Source organism: Cyprinodon variegatus, unplaced genomic scaffold, assembly GCF_000732505.1.
Source record: "Cyprinodon variegatus isolate N-32 unplaced genomic scaffold, C_variegatus-1.0 Scaffold947, whole genome shotgun sequence".
In the NCBI taxonomy this organism is placed as follows: Eukaryota; Metazoa; Chordata; class Actinopteri; order Cyprinodontiformes; family Cyprinodontidae; genus Cyprinodon; species Cyprinodon variegatus.
The window spans coordinates 158,399-172,612 of NW_015151400.1; the positions used below are offsets into that span (position 1 = coordinate 158,399).

A 14,214-nucleotide genomic window follows, 5' to 3' on the forward strand; every position below is an offset into this window, starting at 1 on the left:
AATTGTGTACTTTGAGTGTCTGAAACAAAATCTGAATCCAAAGCCTTGGCTCAATGTACACGCTGTGTTTTTTTTAGAGAAGCTTCATTCAGGCTGCCGATTATTCTCTTTTTTTCGGTCAGTCTTTTTTTCTTTTCGAACTTTCCAACTTGTGGTTCTTTGATTTCATAAATATTCCGTCCTTGATTAAATCTGAATAAAGTAAAGAAAAAAAAAAGTGTATATATATATATATATATATATACATACAACATCATTTTGTCAGCTATTTTTTTCCTAAAAAAAAATCATCTTTTTGGAAGTAGAGGAGCATTTCAGTAAAGAAATTTGACTATTCCAATTAAAAGTGAACCTCATATATCATAAATATCCAAGTAAAACACTGATAGTATTAATTTCAAGATTATGGCTTAGAGCTAATGAAAACACAAATTTTAAATACAGAAATGTTGCATTATATCATTTTTATAGTCTTCCCTGTCATGCTAAGGAGGCTGAAGAAGCTGGCTGTTAGCAGAGTCCATTTTCCAACCATTAATAGAAAGTTAAGTAGAAGAGAAAGGATTAAAGGGCAATTCTAAAGTTTGAGTATTCAAAAGATATTATTCCACATAAAGACATATGCTGGAGGATAACTATCATATTGATTGATTGACCCACAGATGTCTGAATCACATTAAATAAATGAGATAAGGAAGGGCCAAACTGTTGCTCAATGGTTCAAAGTATCTCACTGAGATACAAGTAACAATTTAATTTAATTTGAAAACCAATGTCACATCGTCTGCAGAAAAAAAGAGAATCCATGTGTGAAATCATTTCATTTACTGATCTCGAATCCTTTGTGCTTCAATAAGTCTAAAGTCAGACCAGGCATCTACCACAAACGTTTAGAGGACTGTATGTCTGCCTAAAGTTAGATGTTGATTACATTTTCTTGTGGAATTTGGTCCATGGCCCCATTGCCAAAAACACCAATACTTCTTTGGCTTCACTGCAGCTGATGAGCAAATGACAAACTCCATAGAGAACCTGCAGTCACTCATGTTTTTTACAGCTTCGAATTGCAACATAGGTACATGACAGATACCATGTTAATTGTCTGCATCAGACTAATATCTGTTACTGCCATCCTAAAATCCTTGAGACAATCATCTTTGCTCTATCAATTTCCATGTTTTACACCTTTTCCCATTTATGTTGTTGTTGTATCCCATTTTTACTTGTTTACTTGTTTTTACTGCATAATTTTGGAAGAACTTTGCTAAATAAAACATTGATCCTTTCAATTTGGATGTGTGTAAAGGACAAACAGGGCCAAATTTTGCTTAAAACATTTAAATCAGTTTAGATAAAATTAAAAAAAAGGAAGATAGCAAGGAGAAAACAAAAAAAAAAACTTCCAAATACAACAATAACAGATAACCAGGGCTGCACCAAGAAATCATCTGGTTACCCTGACCAGTTGATTACCAGCCAATCAGAGATACCACTGTTGCAGCAATCCATGCATAGTTGCCATGTAATCTACAATCCATGGATGTATGTCATTTGGTCTTTTTTTTTTTTAATGATTTAAATTTGGTCTTTCCTTAGCTGTAAGCCTTAATCAGAATCTAATCAGTTTAATCAGAATCTAATCATTAGACATAAGCATAAATAATACATGGGTTTCACTCTTTTTTACTTAAATTACCAAAATAAATTAGTTTTTGATGATATTCCACTTTTTCATACTTTTTAGTGAACATGATGTTGGACCACATAAAAAAAACAACAACTAAAAAAACAAACAAAAAACAGTTTTCCTTACGTTTTGACCAAAACTCATTTGGTTAACACCTTTTTTTCCATCATCTAAACGTCATCAAAAGTGTTAAAAGAGACAATGCTATGTCTGGTTTGCTTGATAAGAAGAGTGAGGAATAATTGTGATCAAATTAATAAGGTGCATTATTTGCATATATGAAGTTTTGCTTTAAACCTTGAAATAAGGAACGATGATGGTTAAACATGCTACCCTGACTTCATCCAAACCTTTCACATGTGGTAACCATGTGTGGAAGGAAAGTATTAAGATCTTTTCTTTAAATCTAAAATCCAGCTAGCAGGCTGATCCATTTGACCCACATTAGTTTCGAGGGGCTGGCACACATTTGTATTTGTTTTACTCAAACAGCATGTTTTATCACAACTCATGTCTTTGGGAATGTACATAAACAACTATGTCAACATGTGGCTTCAAAGGCAATGTGCAGTGCAGTTATGTTCTACTATAGAAACATCTAAAATATGAATTTAAATAATGAACTTGCTTTTTTATATTGTTTTATCTTTCATCGGAGTGGTGCTTGTAAGTGTAAAGTTCTTTAGTCTTCAAGGCTTCAAAGGTGGATCAGTTATTGGTCATGAATAAAGGACTGTACCATGTCAGATCCAGAGGATGCACCATGGCTGGACCATGGAGCAGAAGGTAAGGCGCATTGTTACGAGGAACACAGAATCCAGACCTATGCTTCAGATCATTGCCAACATTCAGATGTCTAAAATGTGGAGGGGTCTTCTTAGAAGTCGTAGGGTCGGACCATCATTAAAGTGGAACGCAGGGAGTAGCTGGGGCCTCTGAAGTGGTGCCACTTAATGCCGTTGAGCTTCCGAATGTTGTGGCCAACTGTATAGTAGATGCCGTTTAGGTTGGAGAAACCACAAGCGTCAAACCACCAACCTAGATGGAGGAATAGCACAACAAGGAGAAAGACTAGTTATGATTGGGAAACAAAGGAAGGAGAGATAATGAGAGGGGTGACTATTTTGCTTTCCAGAACCATTAATCTACCACTAACTCCTGAAAATAGGTAATAAGTAAAGAAGAGCCATTTATTGTCATGATTTTGGCACCAATGACTGGCTTGATAACACATTCCATTCACCTGTCTAGCTCCACCCAGTTTCTCATTACTGTTCATCTGTGTTGCCTGCTCCAGTCTCTATTTAACCTGCCTGCTCCCAGTCATAAGAGCCAGATTATTCTCAAGCCTTTGGTGAGAGTTCTCATACCTGATTGTGTTCCAATTGCCTGATCTTGACCTGTTCTGCCTTTAACCTAACCTGGAACTGATTCCTGTCACCGACCCAAATGCCCCTTCAGAAACTCTTCAGACCTCTGATCTTCTGGTTCTAAATCCTGAGCACTACCTCCACACTGGCTTTGACTTTGCCCTCTGGATTGTCCTGCCTTTCTTCATCTGCTTGGATCTGATCTCCTGCCAGTTCTGTTGTCTTCAAGGCTTCAGCGTCTGGAAGTCTCTGTGTGGCAACCACTGTATCTAGCTGGAATCAACCCCGTTCTCTGGGTACGGACTGAACTATAAAACCAAAGGTTCCTGCCTTAGACACCCTAGCAGCTAGTTTTCACAGACATGTGCTTAAATAAACGCTTTCTGAGTAATCCCACTGTCTTGCCTTGAATACTGGGTCCTCTTCTCTGAGCCATGACAATTTCTATTTCACAGTGTGGCGCAACGACAAAGGCCCAAGACTGGGGGGGATCAAAATGTAACTAGTGTTTTATTAGATACAAACTTCATGCTGTCCATTTAGGTTCCTTCTGTCGAAACGTTTGTGTAAGCACTTGAATCTTTCTGCCGGTGTGCAGCGGTTGGGCCAAATACAACATGCAGGCTGTTGCTGCAGCCCTAACATAATCATGGTTTGGAATACTTGCAGGGGCCTACATGGCTGTCTTCATGTTAATTCTAGGTTAGAGAGCAGCTCAGGAGTTGCAACGCTCCATTAACATGAATGTGAGCGATTAAATCCTCAGCATGCCCATGGCATTAATACCTGCTTCTTGGGGGCCCCAACTATTTTCTCTTTAAGGGCCCAATAAAACCTTTTTTTTTTCTGGCTCATGTTTAATAAATGCCTACATCTAAAAGTTTTATTGAATTGGATACTCTAATTATGGCTCTGAACTTTCTTTTTTGTGTGTGCTTTAATACAATCTGGAATCAGTGTGTAAGGGAGACCTTAACCTGTCTCCATTCTTGTAATAATCCAATTTTTCTGTCATTCTTTGTTTGCAATGTGATCCCTGAGTGGTAGAAGATGGATGGATTCACACAGTTTCGAAACCCCAGGCTATTTAAAACTGATTGTTTAACAAAAAACACATCTTTATAACCAAATTTGTTGCTTTCTGTGTTAGATTCACAGCTAACAAGCATGGTCAAGTTCAAACAACTACATAAACACCATTTAAATCTACAACAGAAGGTCTGTAGTTAAGTTTAAAAGCAACCAGCCAACACAAGTTTCTGATGCTGGAATCAAACACAGTCCTTCCCTAAAGCCACAATTCGTCTCCCTCTGCTTTTAAAGCTCAGTGTTTACAAAAGTCCTGCACAAAGACAAGAGTATGCTTCAACATAGAATTAAATAGACTTTCATATGTAAAATAGAGAAGTATGGGTGTTCAACCTAACAGAAAAGGAGAGTTTTAATGTTTGATTGTTGATATCTGATTCTTTTAAATGCATTCTTCAAACTTGTAATGATGTCTGGCGCTACTCTGCTAACAAAAACAAATCAACATGAACATTAGAAGTTAATGGGAGCCTTTAGAAAGATCTGTCAAATGTGACTGATTCATATAGAGCCTTTCACTTTGCCTTGTGACACGTGTCTGAAATTACACTGAAATTCTTACAAACAACATGTTGGTTTTTTTTAGCACTCATTATTTTCAAATTGGGCGCAAATGTATTTTTTGCCTAGAGGGACACATGATGGAGCTGTGTTTGTCTTTTTTTCTTTTTCTTTCTCTGCTCTTTCCATCTCAGCCGCTGTTTCTTATTTTACTTTGTCTTTCTCGCTAAATTTGCTGTGATTTGAAAAGACTCTACGACTAATGGTCGCTGCTGGAGTCTTTTCCTTTGAGATCTCAGGGATTTTGGCCAAAACGATTAAGTTAATCTGCGATTACAAGCCATGGAGGGGAGGCTGAGGAGAACCAAAGAGCTGTTTATGTTGGCGGTGGCTCAAGGTGAAAGTGTCGTGACAGAGGACAGAGACAGATGTTTGACTGACCAAACCTTCTAGCAACCTACCAATAATTCTCTTCAAGCAGTCAAATGTGCTTACTAGCTAAATTATCGTTTCACGGTCATTTATAATAGAGAAACACTGGTTTTAATATGTAATAAAATTATATCTATAGCAATCTGCCCCAAGAAATATCAACATTACAAGTTCATTGATTTGCTGGCAGCTTATCTTTCGATAAGATAATTTTTCTAATAAAGAGTAAGAACTGACTGAAACTGTTGACTCTACAAAAAAAGCCAAAAAAAAACAAACCTCCAGTTAGCATCAAGGCACATTTGCAGTGATCGCAGTTGTCATTATCTTGATCTCTGGTGCTGAAGCCGGCCCCGTGGGTGATCAGGCTGCTCTGCCTTCCCTCTGTACCGCTGTAACCTCTCAGATACAACCTGAGGGCAGAAAGAGAAAATCATGAACAGAATATGTTAAAGAAGGTTAATCATTTCCAAATTTCATGTTTTTAATGCTTTTTTTTCTCACAGAACTGTGAAAAAAGTGACTATCAAAATATGTTTTCTTTTTATCTTAGAATCAATAAGCCAGATAGTTTGTAACACTATAAAGTATACAGTAGTAAACTATACTTTATAGTGTTATACTTATGTAAACTATTTTAATTGGACTTTGATTTTTTTTTACACTTCTTTTCTGCCCAGTCATTGCATCTAACCTCAAACTTATTGGTATAGGTATAGTTTGACCAAAGGGATAGAAGTTACAGAAAGAGGCTCAGAGGGGGCGCTACAGGACAAAAAATTGTATCACTATACCTTATTAACTAAGCAGATAAATAACTAACCAATAATTACATTTCTAATGAAACTTCTGCCTTTCCTCTGGATAAATATTTTATGCTTATGTATCACCTATCTATGTTTTATAGAAGTTGTAGGCATAAGACTTGTTCATACATTGACTCTAGGAACCTTTTCCTTGCCTTAATGACTAACTATTAATCAATCACAGTTAGACAGCTTAACTAGAGAAAAAAAAAAGACTTTGAACTAAACATGAACAGGACTGCAACATCTGATCTGCGGTTGTTCTGGCCTCAATGTTTTTTTTTTTCCACTTTTAGGAATCATGAGGATTTTTTTTATCATTATGAGACAAAAATGACATTTTTAAGAGACATCTGGCTCAGAGTGCACATGTAGGATACAGTCAGAAATGAAAAACATTTGGGTCAGATGAAAAATAAGCACCCCAGGTAGACACCCTTAAAATTGAATATGTAAATATAAAATACAAAAACTTGAACTGCTCTCTTTTTTTGAATTGTTCCACAGGTACAGAGGATTTAAAACTGAGTTTGATTCTATCAGCACTCACTAAACCTGTCAAAAACAATCGGGGGGATCGCAATGTTTTGTAATCTTCAAGACAATCAGAGATATATTCAGGCCTGAGGCCATTGAGTGCTTTTTACAGAAGTAATTGGAATTTAAAATCTACCCTTTGACACAGGGGGAGCCGTTGTAGTGATTTAAGAAGCGATGGAATGTGCTCCACCTCAGCGGTGTTAGTGAATAGCATGACAGCAGCACTTTGGACGAACTGCAGCCGTCTGAGTTATTTTTATTCAATTGAGACTGATGAGGAGGCATTTACCTTTATTTGGCCAGCAGGAAAATAAACCATTTCCTCCATCTTCTTTCAACAAGAGTTCTTCACTGCTTTCTTATATAATGTAAGGTTAGGTCAAAGCTACCAAAATGCGGATTTTATTTTAACAGGTTTGAGATGAAACCTACCTTCATTCTTTGTCATTCTAGTTAATACAAATCTGTGTGCACCTGATACAGCAATGAATCTCACATGCATTGGTAGGTGACAGGCTACTGTACATTCATTTAGGATTTTGATCAATTTCTGCCTGATCTGTCTTGAGACACTTTGGACAAGAAAGTCAAACAGTCATTCCAATGACCTCCAGCAGTTAACCTCTAATTTTCCTTGACATGCAAACCCATCAGTGATACAAAGTCAAGAGTTGAAATTTACCTACTGAGAAGTTTAAAGCTTTTGATATGGAGAAGCAGAATCAAAAAGAGCCTTTAGGTACTTTGTTGTATAAAGATAAACGTTTGTATTTGTCATACATGATTATCTTTTCTTTATTTATTACTGAATATGCAACTATTGTAAAAAGAAGGACTTTCCAGAGTGATTACGGAGCAAAAAGATAAATAAATAAATAAATAAATAAATAAATAAATAAATAAATAAATAAATCCCCACAAATATCAAAATATGTCAACACTTTGAAATCGTTGAATAATTAAAAGGTGATTTTTCTTTATTATATATTGGTATTTTATAAATAAAATCTTCTAATCAGCAGGTGTACAGAACTTAATCATGACTTAAGTTTTGCTGGGACTTTAACTTCTCATTCAAATTGTAAATTCACAGACTCTCGAGCAGATATACGTTCACAGGACATTACAAATAAGTACTAATTGAGTAAATATAGCAGGCCTTAGTGAAGATATTAAATCTAAATTTAAGCATAAAACGAAAGGAATAGTGGAGGATTTTTGCAATTTTTTCAAAAGACCGACCCTCTCCACTTAAAAAAAATGCACATGCACAACCCTGTTCCCGCTCCCAAGAGGGAACGCCTATAAAATGCGTCCAAGAGCATGAATTTGCCAATTTCTCCTTGTGCACGTTCTGTTTAAAAGTTGCTGTTAGCATCGCTCATACAAACTTCCTTTCCAAAAGAAGATTTGCAAATGTTCCCCCGTGTCAGACTCACCACCAGTAATTGAAAATGGAGACAGGCATGTAGGCTGGCCCTACGTATGCATATCACCAGAATGATTGGCAATTAGGAGGACCACTTATTTTGATGATCCAACCCTCTAAAACAAAATCCTCCACAATACCTTTAAGAAGATTTCTATAATGCTCCAGACACATCTTGTCCTTTTATCTAAACAACTCCTTTTTCAGTGAAGTGTCTCGTTTATGTGTCTTACCTGTACTGCTGTCTTTCACTGGTCAGTGTAAACCGGTCATACTGGTAGTGAGCAGAGACTCCCTCCCAGTCCTGCAGCTCCACTCTCAGAGAGTACTGACCCTGACTGGTCAGCAGGTGTAAAACTTCATTGCCCAACCAATGCTCCCCCGACAGGTCTCCAAAACCCTGTGATAGTTGAGGAGGACAAGATGTGAGGTGAACTGTTGCTTTATTGATTAAACGTCATTGTTATTTTAATCGCTGTCATTGTGAAGCAGTCTGACCATTTTGTACTCCTTCCAGCTCCTCTGGAAATCCACACTGCCGTTGAAGCGCCGCTGGAAGACTGTCCAGCCCCCGCCACTCGTCTCCATGTCACAGTACACCTTCAGAAGGAGAAATGTGGAATATTTGACACAAATGTTGGATTTAATGTCAGCAAATTGGGAAATAAACTGAAACTGGCTCATTAAGTCAAAATCACACAGCATTAAAAACTGAAAATAAGCTGTAAATTTTAATGAGTAAAATGTGCTATTTAAATATAGTGAAAATCAGAGAAAACTGAACACCCTCACCTTTATTTTGTCTCAGTGACAGACAAAAAATATAATGTCTTAAACAGTAGTAAAAATAAATCACACACCTTTTTTATAAGGGGGTGTAGCAGAACCTGCCAACAGTGATGGATCTTAGCCCTTCCTTCAGATTACTCCACTATTCCACCCTTTCTATGCTGCAAACTTCTTAGACCTTTTGTGACTACTACTGACTATCAGATATTATAACTTCCTTGGTCAGGTAGTTTGAGTGTGCACTCTGGAGAAGTCATAAGGTAATTACCTGAACAGGGTCTGTGTTGTTACCGACATAAATGTGGTAAAGACCACTGGCAGAATGACCAGCCTTGTAGGCATCTGCACAGTCCTTCCACACCTGGCTCCGAGGAGGCGACCCTGAAAGCAAAGCACATGCCAATAAAATTTGAAACAATAAGATTTCATTCCACAATACCTCTCCTAATGTTTGTGTACATACCTGTAGTCGTGGCCACCATGTCGATGAGGGTGTGTACCGACTCCATCAGCTGGGCCTGCTGCTTCTGCAGGGCAGAGTTGTTGCTGGTGGCGACTCTCAGCTGCCTTTCTAGAGACTCTATAGCCACCATCTGAGTCCTGATCACAGACTGAAAAACAAAAGGTTCATCGCTGTTTAATTCATGTCTGTATTAAGATATTATGAATACAATTTAAACATTTTGGTTTAAACATTAGATAATATGCTGAAATAAAATCATAACTTTTCTGACAGAAATCAAACTGGTTCTTAACAATTTTGTGCTTGACATTAGTTTTATTGTGTGTGTTTAAACTTTCGCACATAAAACATGGCCGGAGGACTTGATATCTATGCCTCTGTTAAAATATAGTTGGTATACACATCTGAGAAACGTTTCATGATTAATTTAAATTATAATACATTCTCAGACACCTGTCTAAACAGTCCAGAGCAAATGTTGTTTCTTTAGTCTAATAACACACAGATGTTCCGCTCATTAACTGTACCTGCAGTCGGTTCTTCTCTAGTCTCATGTCCTCAAGCTCTCCTCTCTGCTGAGACTCAAGCAACTGAACTTTGCTTTCCAAATGGCTGAAAGAAACATAGAAAAGAAGTCAGACAGAAGATACCTTCACCCAAAACAATTCACCAACTTTCTGCTATGCATACTGGATATGAGATAATAATTTTTTCCCAGTTTTTTTAATTGCATTGATAACAGTTTTTTGAGCTCTTACAAAATACTTGTAGGAATTAGAGAATAACAGCATAAAAAAGCTCTATCCTAGAAAAATATCACCTTCCTCTGTCATTGATTATTTCTTAAGATTGATGTCAGTTCTTCTATATACCAAACCACTCAAGCTGAATGCTCTGAAGTTAAAAGAATGAAACTAACTATTTTGCAATATTGCTTCATGTCCACATTTAGATCCAATATAAATTGCGAGTGGAGGATAAAACGTTTTAAAGAAATGCAGATTGGTGGTCTGTTCACACCAAAAATTAGTTTTAAAATAAAAGTGATGCAGAGGGAGAACTCAAATTCCCACTACTTGAACTCTAATTCTGAGTGAGATGAAGCAAACTTTGTAAAGGCTAAATTACTCCCAGTCGTTAAAGACACTTAAATAGTGAAATGAAGATTAATTCTGTGACCGTGATTTATTCTGCCATCTCAGACCCCAGGTCTTGTTATCTCTGCTATGTAGCTGCCAGTGCAGCTGTTGAAAGACGACTGCAGACTAAGGTTAGAGCAACAACAGGAATATCTGGAAAAGGAGGGAATGTGTGACAGTGGTGAAGTATCAAAAAGAGAACAGATCCAACATGTTTCATGTTCTAATGTTTTTAAGGTTCATTCATATCCTCCGTTTTTACCAACAGTTTTTAATGCATTGATTTTCTATCTCAATAGATCAATCACTAATATTTGTTAACTGGGTAATTTTTGGAGAAATTCTGATCCAGTGAAATGGATCAAAAGCATAAATATGCAAATTACCTTTTCGTTATAACACCTAACGGCTCTTGCCGCTCTATAGAAAAATATTCTCTTAAAGTATGAAATTAACTTTTTAATCAACATTATTGGAAGAAAATCTCTTTTAATTTGTAGCAAAATACATGTTTAGTGAAACAAACACAGAATAAGAGGAGATATTTAGCATCTATGCTACATTTAACAAGAATCCATCTGACAACAGCTAAAATACTTCCACCTACTTTAAATATGGAATTTCTTTGAATTCTTCATAAAAATGACAAAAATACGAGTTTAATGGTATGAAAATACCATTTCTTCTATTTCATTTGTAAAAAGTAATCATATTATGTTAATTTATGATGGTTTGGGGTTTGGAGCTAATCTAAATGAGCAGCCCTGGTGTTAACGCTAGAGAAGAAAGTTAACATCTGGAAAATTTCAATAAAATGTTCCATCAGCATCTGCAATGTTGTTCATTTATGCATTGCAGTGGTATTATCTTACATGAGCAGGTGAGACATTGGTGCCATTAATAGAGCTGTAACCCAGGATCAGCTCCTGGCTGTGATCACTTCAACATGCTGACCTACATGTGAACGTGGAAACATTCTTGTCGCTGATGGAGACAGATGGAGAGCCAAGGACCATTCTGGCACAGTGGTTAGTGGGGAACATATAAGATGTGTGGGCATGAATGCATATTTACAGTGTGGAAAAAAAGATTTAAATATAAGAACTGTAGGTTAGGCAAAAAAGTCTTTGCATGACATTTAAAATATTTAAAAGAGACATTTTGACTTAATTTGAACAAGCAAAAGCTAATTATGTCATTAGATTCCAAGATAACAGACACACCATAACCTTCTTAGAGGTACAGTATGGTCTTTCATGATAACATGTTGTCCAGGAATATGGTTTGGGCAAATTAATGGATAGATAAAATGGCCTGAACATATATAATGCTTTATGAAGTACAAAAACTCTAAGACACCATGCATTTTATTTCTCTCGTCCAACTAGTTTTCTTAAACAATGTAAAATACTAAAAAATGTTTAAAATGGAAAACAAAATTAAAACTTAAAACACATCAACTTGTCTCAGTGTGGGTTGAAGACAATTCACATGATTTAAACCCGGCAGAAAATTGCTTGGTAAGTTGAATCTCTTTCTTTATATAGAATAAATTCTTCTTAAAAACAACAAACAACACATTTCCGTGAGACCTTGTGTTAACACTGCAGTTTTGGGGCTTTGAATCTCTAAAAGTATGCTTTAAGTGCTTTAAGCAACAGCATGCATTTCAATATGCATTAAGTAATTGTGGGACAATAAAGGGATTTTTTTTCCTAAATAATGTGCACTTTCTTTGGATTGTGAAATGTGCACCTGACTTTCCTTTGTCCTACCCTGTATCTTTAACTTGTCTGTCTGTATTTCTGGGTCCAGCACTAAAAACTTCATCCTTGACAGTCCACTTTTGAGTTATGCTAACATAATTTTTCACACTAAATAAAAGATTGTGTTTCACTTCTATCACATCCATGCTTTCAGATCTGCCTGTGTCATGTTGATTGCTGTATTTTGACAAAAGTCTCTCGTATGTTATTTTACGATCTGTTCCAGGGTTAAGGTCACGGAGCATAACCTGGGATGTTGCAGAAATTCGAGCAGACCTACAGGATGTCCTTTCCATTTGTCCACAGCTGCATGTGAGTTTGGAAGTGAACGTGTTTATTTATGTAATGAAGTAAGACTCAAACACATTTGCTCAGTCTGGACCCATTTTCACACCTGGTGTAAATTGATGTGCACAAACTGTCTCTTGTAATACGATCGTCATTAAAAGCATGTGCACAAACACATTTATCAAAACTATAATAAAAAACTTAAATAAAACACAAAGCAAATATCCTTTACTCACTGATTTGCTGATTTATTTTTTGAAGAAAATGAAATAAAATATATGTAAAGTAAAGCCAGAAAAGGCAGTGCATTGGATAATTAAAACAGAAAGATGACCGAGCTTAGAGACACTAGGTTTGCTATTTGATTATCATGTTTTTTTCATCTTTATAGCAGTTTCTATCTTTATCTCATGTTAAGAAAATAAATCTCATTTTAGGTTTACATTTTCTTTTTGTGTTATAATGATAATGTTGCTTGTTTAATCCAATCTATATTATGCAAATATTTATAAACCATTTAGCTTGTTAATTAAGAAAACAAATTTAATAATTTAAAATCTATGAGCTCTTGACTTTTACCTTGAGTAATCTCCCTCGATAAAACAAAAGACAAACATTTTCTTTGACAAATTGTGCAAATAGTACATGTCCCGATGAATAATGGTGGAAATTAAGTCAAACAAAAACAAAAACTGGGAATGCCGTATTCCTTTCTTGCTAAAATCAGTATGAAGCACAAGTATTAACAGGCTAAGAGTCAATTTCTTGTTAAATCTGAGGTAATTTGTTATGCTGAAAATATGATTTATTAGATGGGATATTTTCTTGTCCTATCAGCAGTTTATTCAGCTTAATCCTTGATTCAAAGAAGCAGTGATGCTAAAACAGTGGTAGCTCTGATGTCATCCACTAAAATGTTGCTGTCAGGCTTTGTTTCTGCATTTTCAGGGCATACAAGGTTGCATCACCTAAAGGAAATCTCTTGCATACTTTAAGAGTACTGTTTTCTCAAATCCTTTCTGTTTATGTAATATCGATTACTGTAAACAGAGACCACGCTTGATTATCACCAAGTGGCTCTCACCACTCATTGCATTGTCAAAATTCATCCCATAATGAAATATACTCAAAATATTGTGAATCAAAATATTGGCGGGTCTCTCAGCAACAGCTGAGGTCAAATTTCCACCATTTTGCACCAACTTACTTAGGTTTCAAATATTCCGACTTATACGTTAGCAGCTGTGATTGTGTAGCTGATATTGTTTTTTACTTTTGAATGTGTATGTGTTGGTGTATTTATATTTGTAAATGAGTGATAAAACATTTTTCACATTTTACCAGTAAACTGAGGACTTTTTTTGTCCTATCTTTGTTGGGGGTGCTACGGGTTAGGTTCCTTGAGTGAGGTGAGATTTAGGTTTAGCTTTAGAGTTAGATCATAGAAGGGGTTGAAAATAAATGAAGGTCAGGACAAGTTCCATTATAGATAAATGATAATATAGATAAGGCAGAAAGGACACATTTTGACCTTAAACTAAATATGACATGCAATTTGTGTGAAGAACTAACTACAATAAAAAAAGAAAACACCACAAAGTTTTTCCAAAAAAGTAAAAAAAAAAAAAAAAAAAAAACCCACTGGACTTTGTTTTGTTTGAAAATGTTTCGCTTCCCATCCTGGAACCTTTTTAATTCAAAATGTCTGGATTAAGCCTTGTTATGGCCCAGAAAACATGCAAATTGAAATTGAAAGAACAGGTCAACCCCTTAGTAATGGGGAGCTGTTGAGGTCGTTGTTGATCTGCAATACCCTTTACCGCGCTATGCTTCTGAAAAGGGTGTGCTAAGGGTCATTGTTGGCCTGGCTGACCAGGCAAGATGTTTTGGTCCCCTGCATATTTGCATGTATTCT

General features: G+C 36.1%; 1 protein-coding gene across 1 annotated transcript in view; it reads right to left on the reverse strand.

Annotated features, from left to right (window-relative positions):
* Positions 1 to 253: 253 nt before the first annotated feature.
* Positions 254 to 14,214, reverse strand: part of LOC107100230 (angiopoietin-4-like) — an 81,663-nt gene continuing 67,702 nt past the window's right edge. The window contains exons 5-11 of the mRNA XM_015398645.1: positions 9,634 to 9,718; positions 9,107 to 9,254; positions 8,912 to 9,024; positions 8,353 to 8,454; positions 8,088 to 8,254; positions 5,359 to 5,492; positions 254 to 2,725 (exon numbers count right to left, since the gene is read on the reverse strand). Of these exons, the coding sequence (XP_015254131.1) occupies positions 2,565 to 2,725; positions 5,359 to 5,492; positions 8,088 to 8,254; positions 8,353 to 8,454; positions 8,912 to 9,024; positions 9,107 to 9,254; positions 9,634 to 9,718 (910 nt within the window). The 3' untranslated portion in view covers positions 254 to 2,564. The remainder of the gene's footprint in view (positions 2,726 to 5,358; positions 5,493 to 8,087; positions 8,255 to 8,352; positions 8,455 to 8,911; positions 9,025 to 9,106; positions 9,255 to 9,633; positions 9,719 to 14,214) is intronic.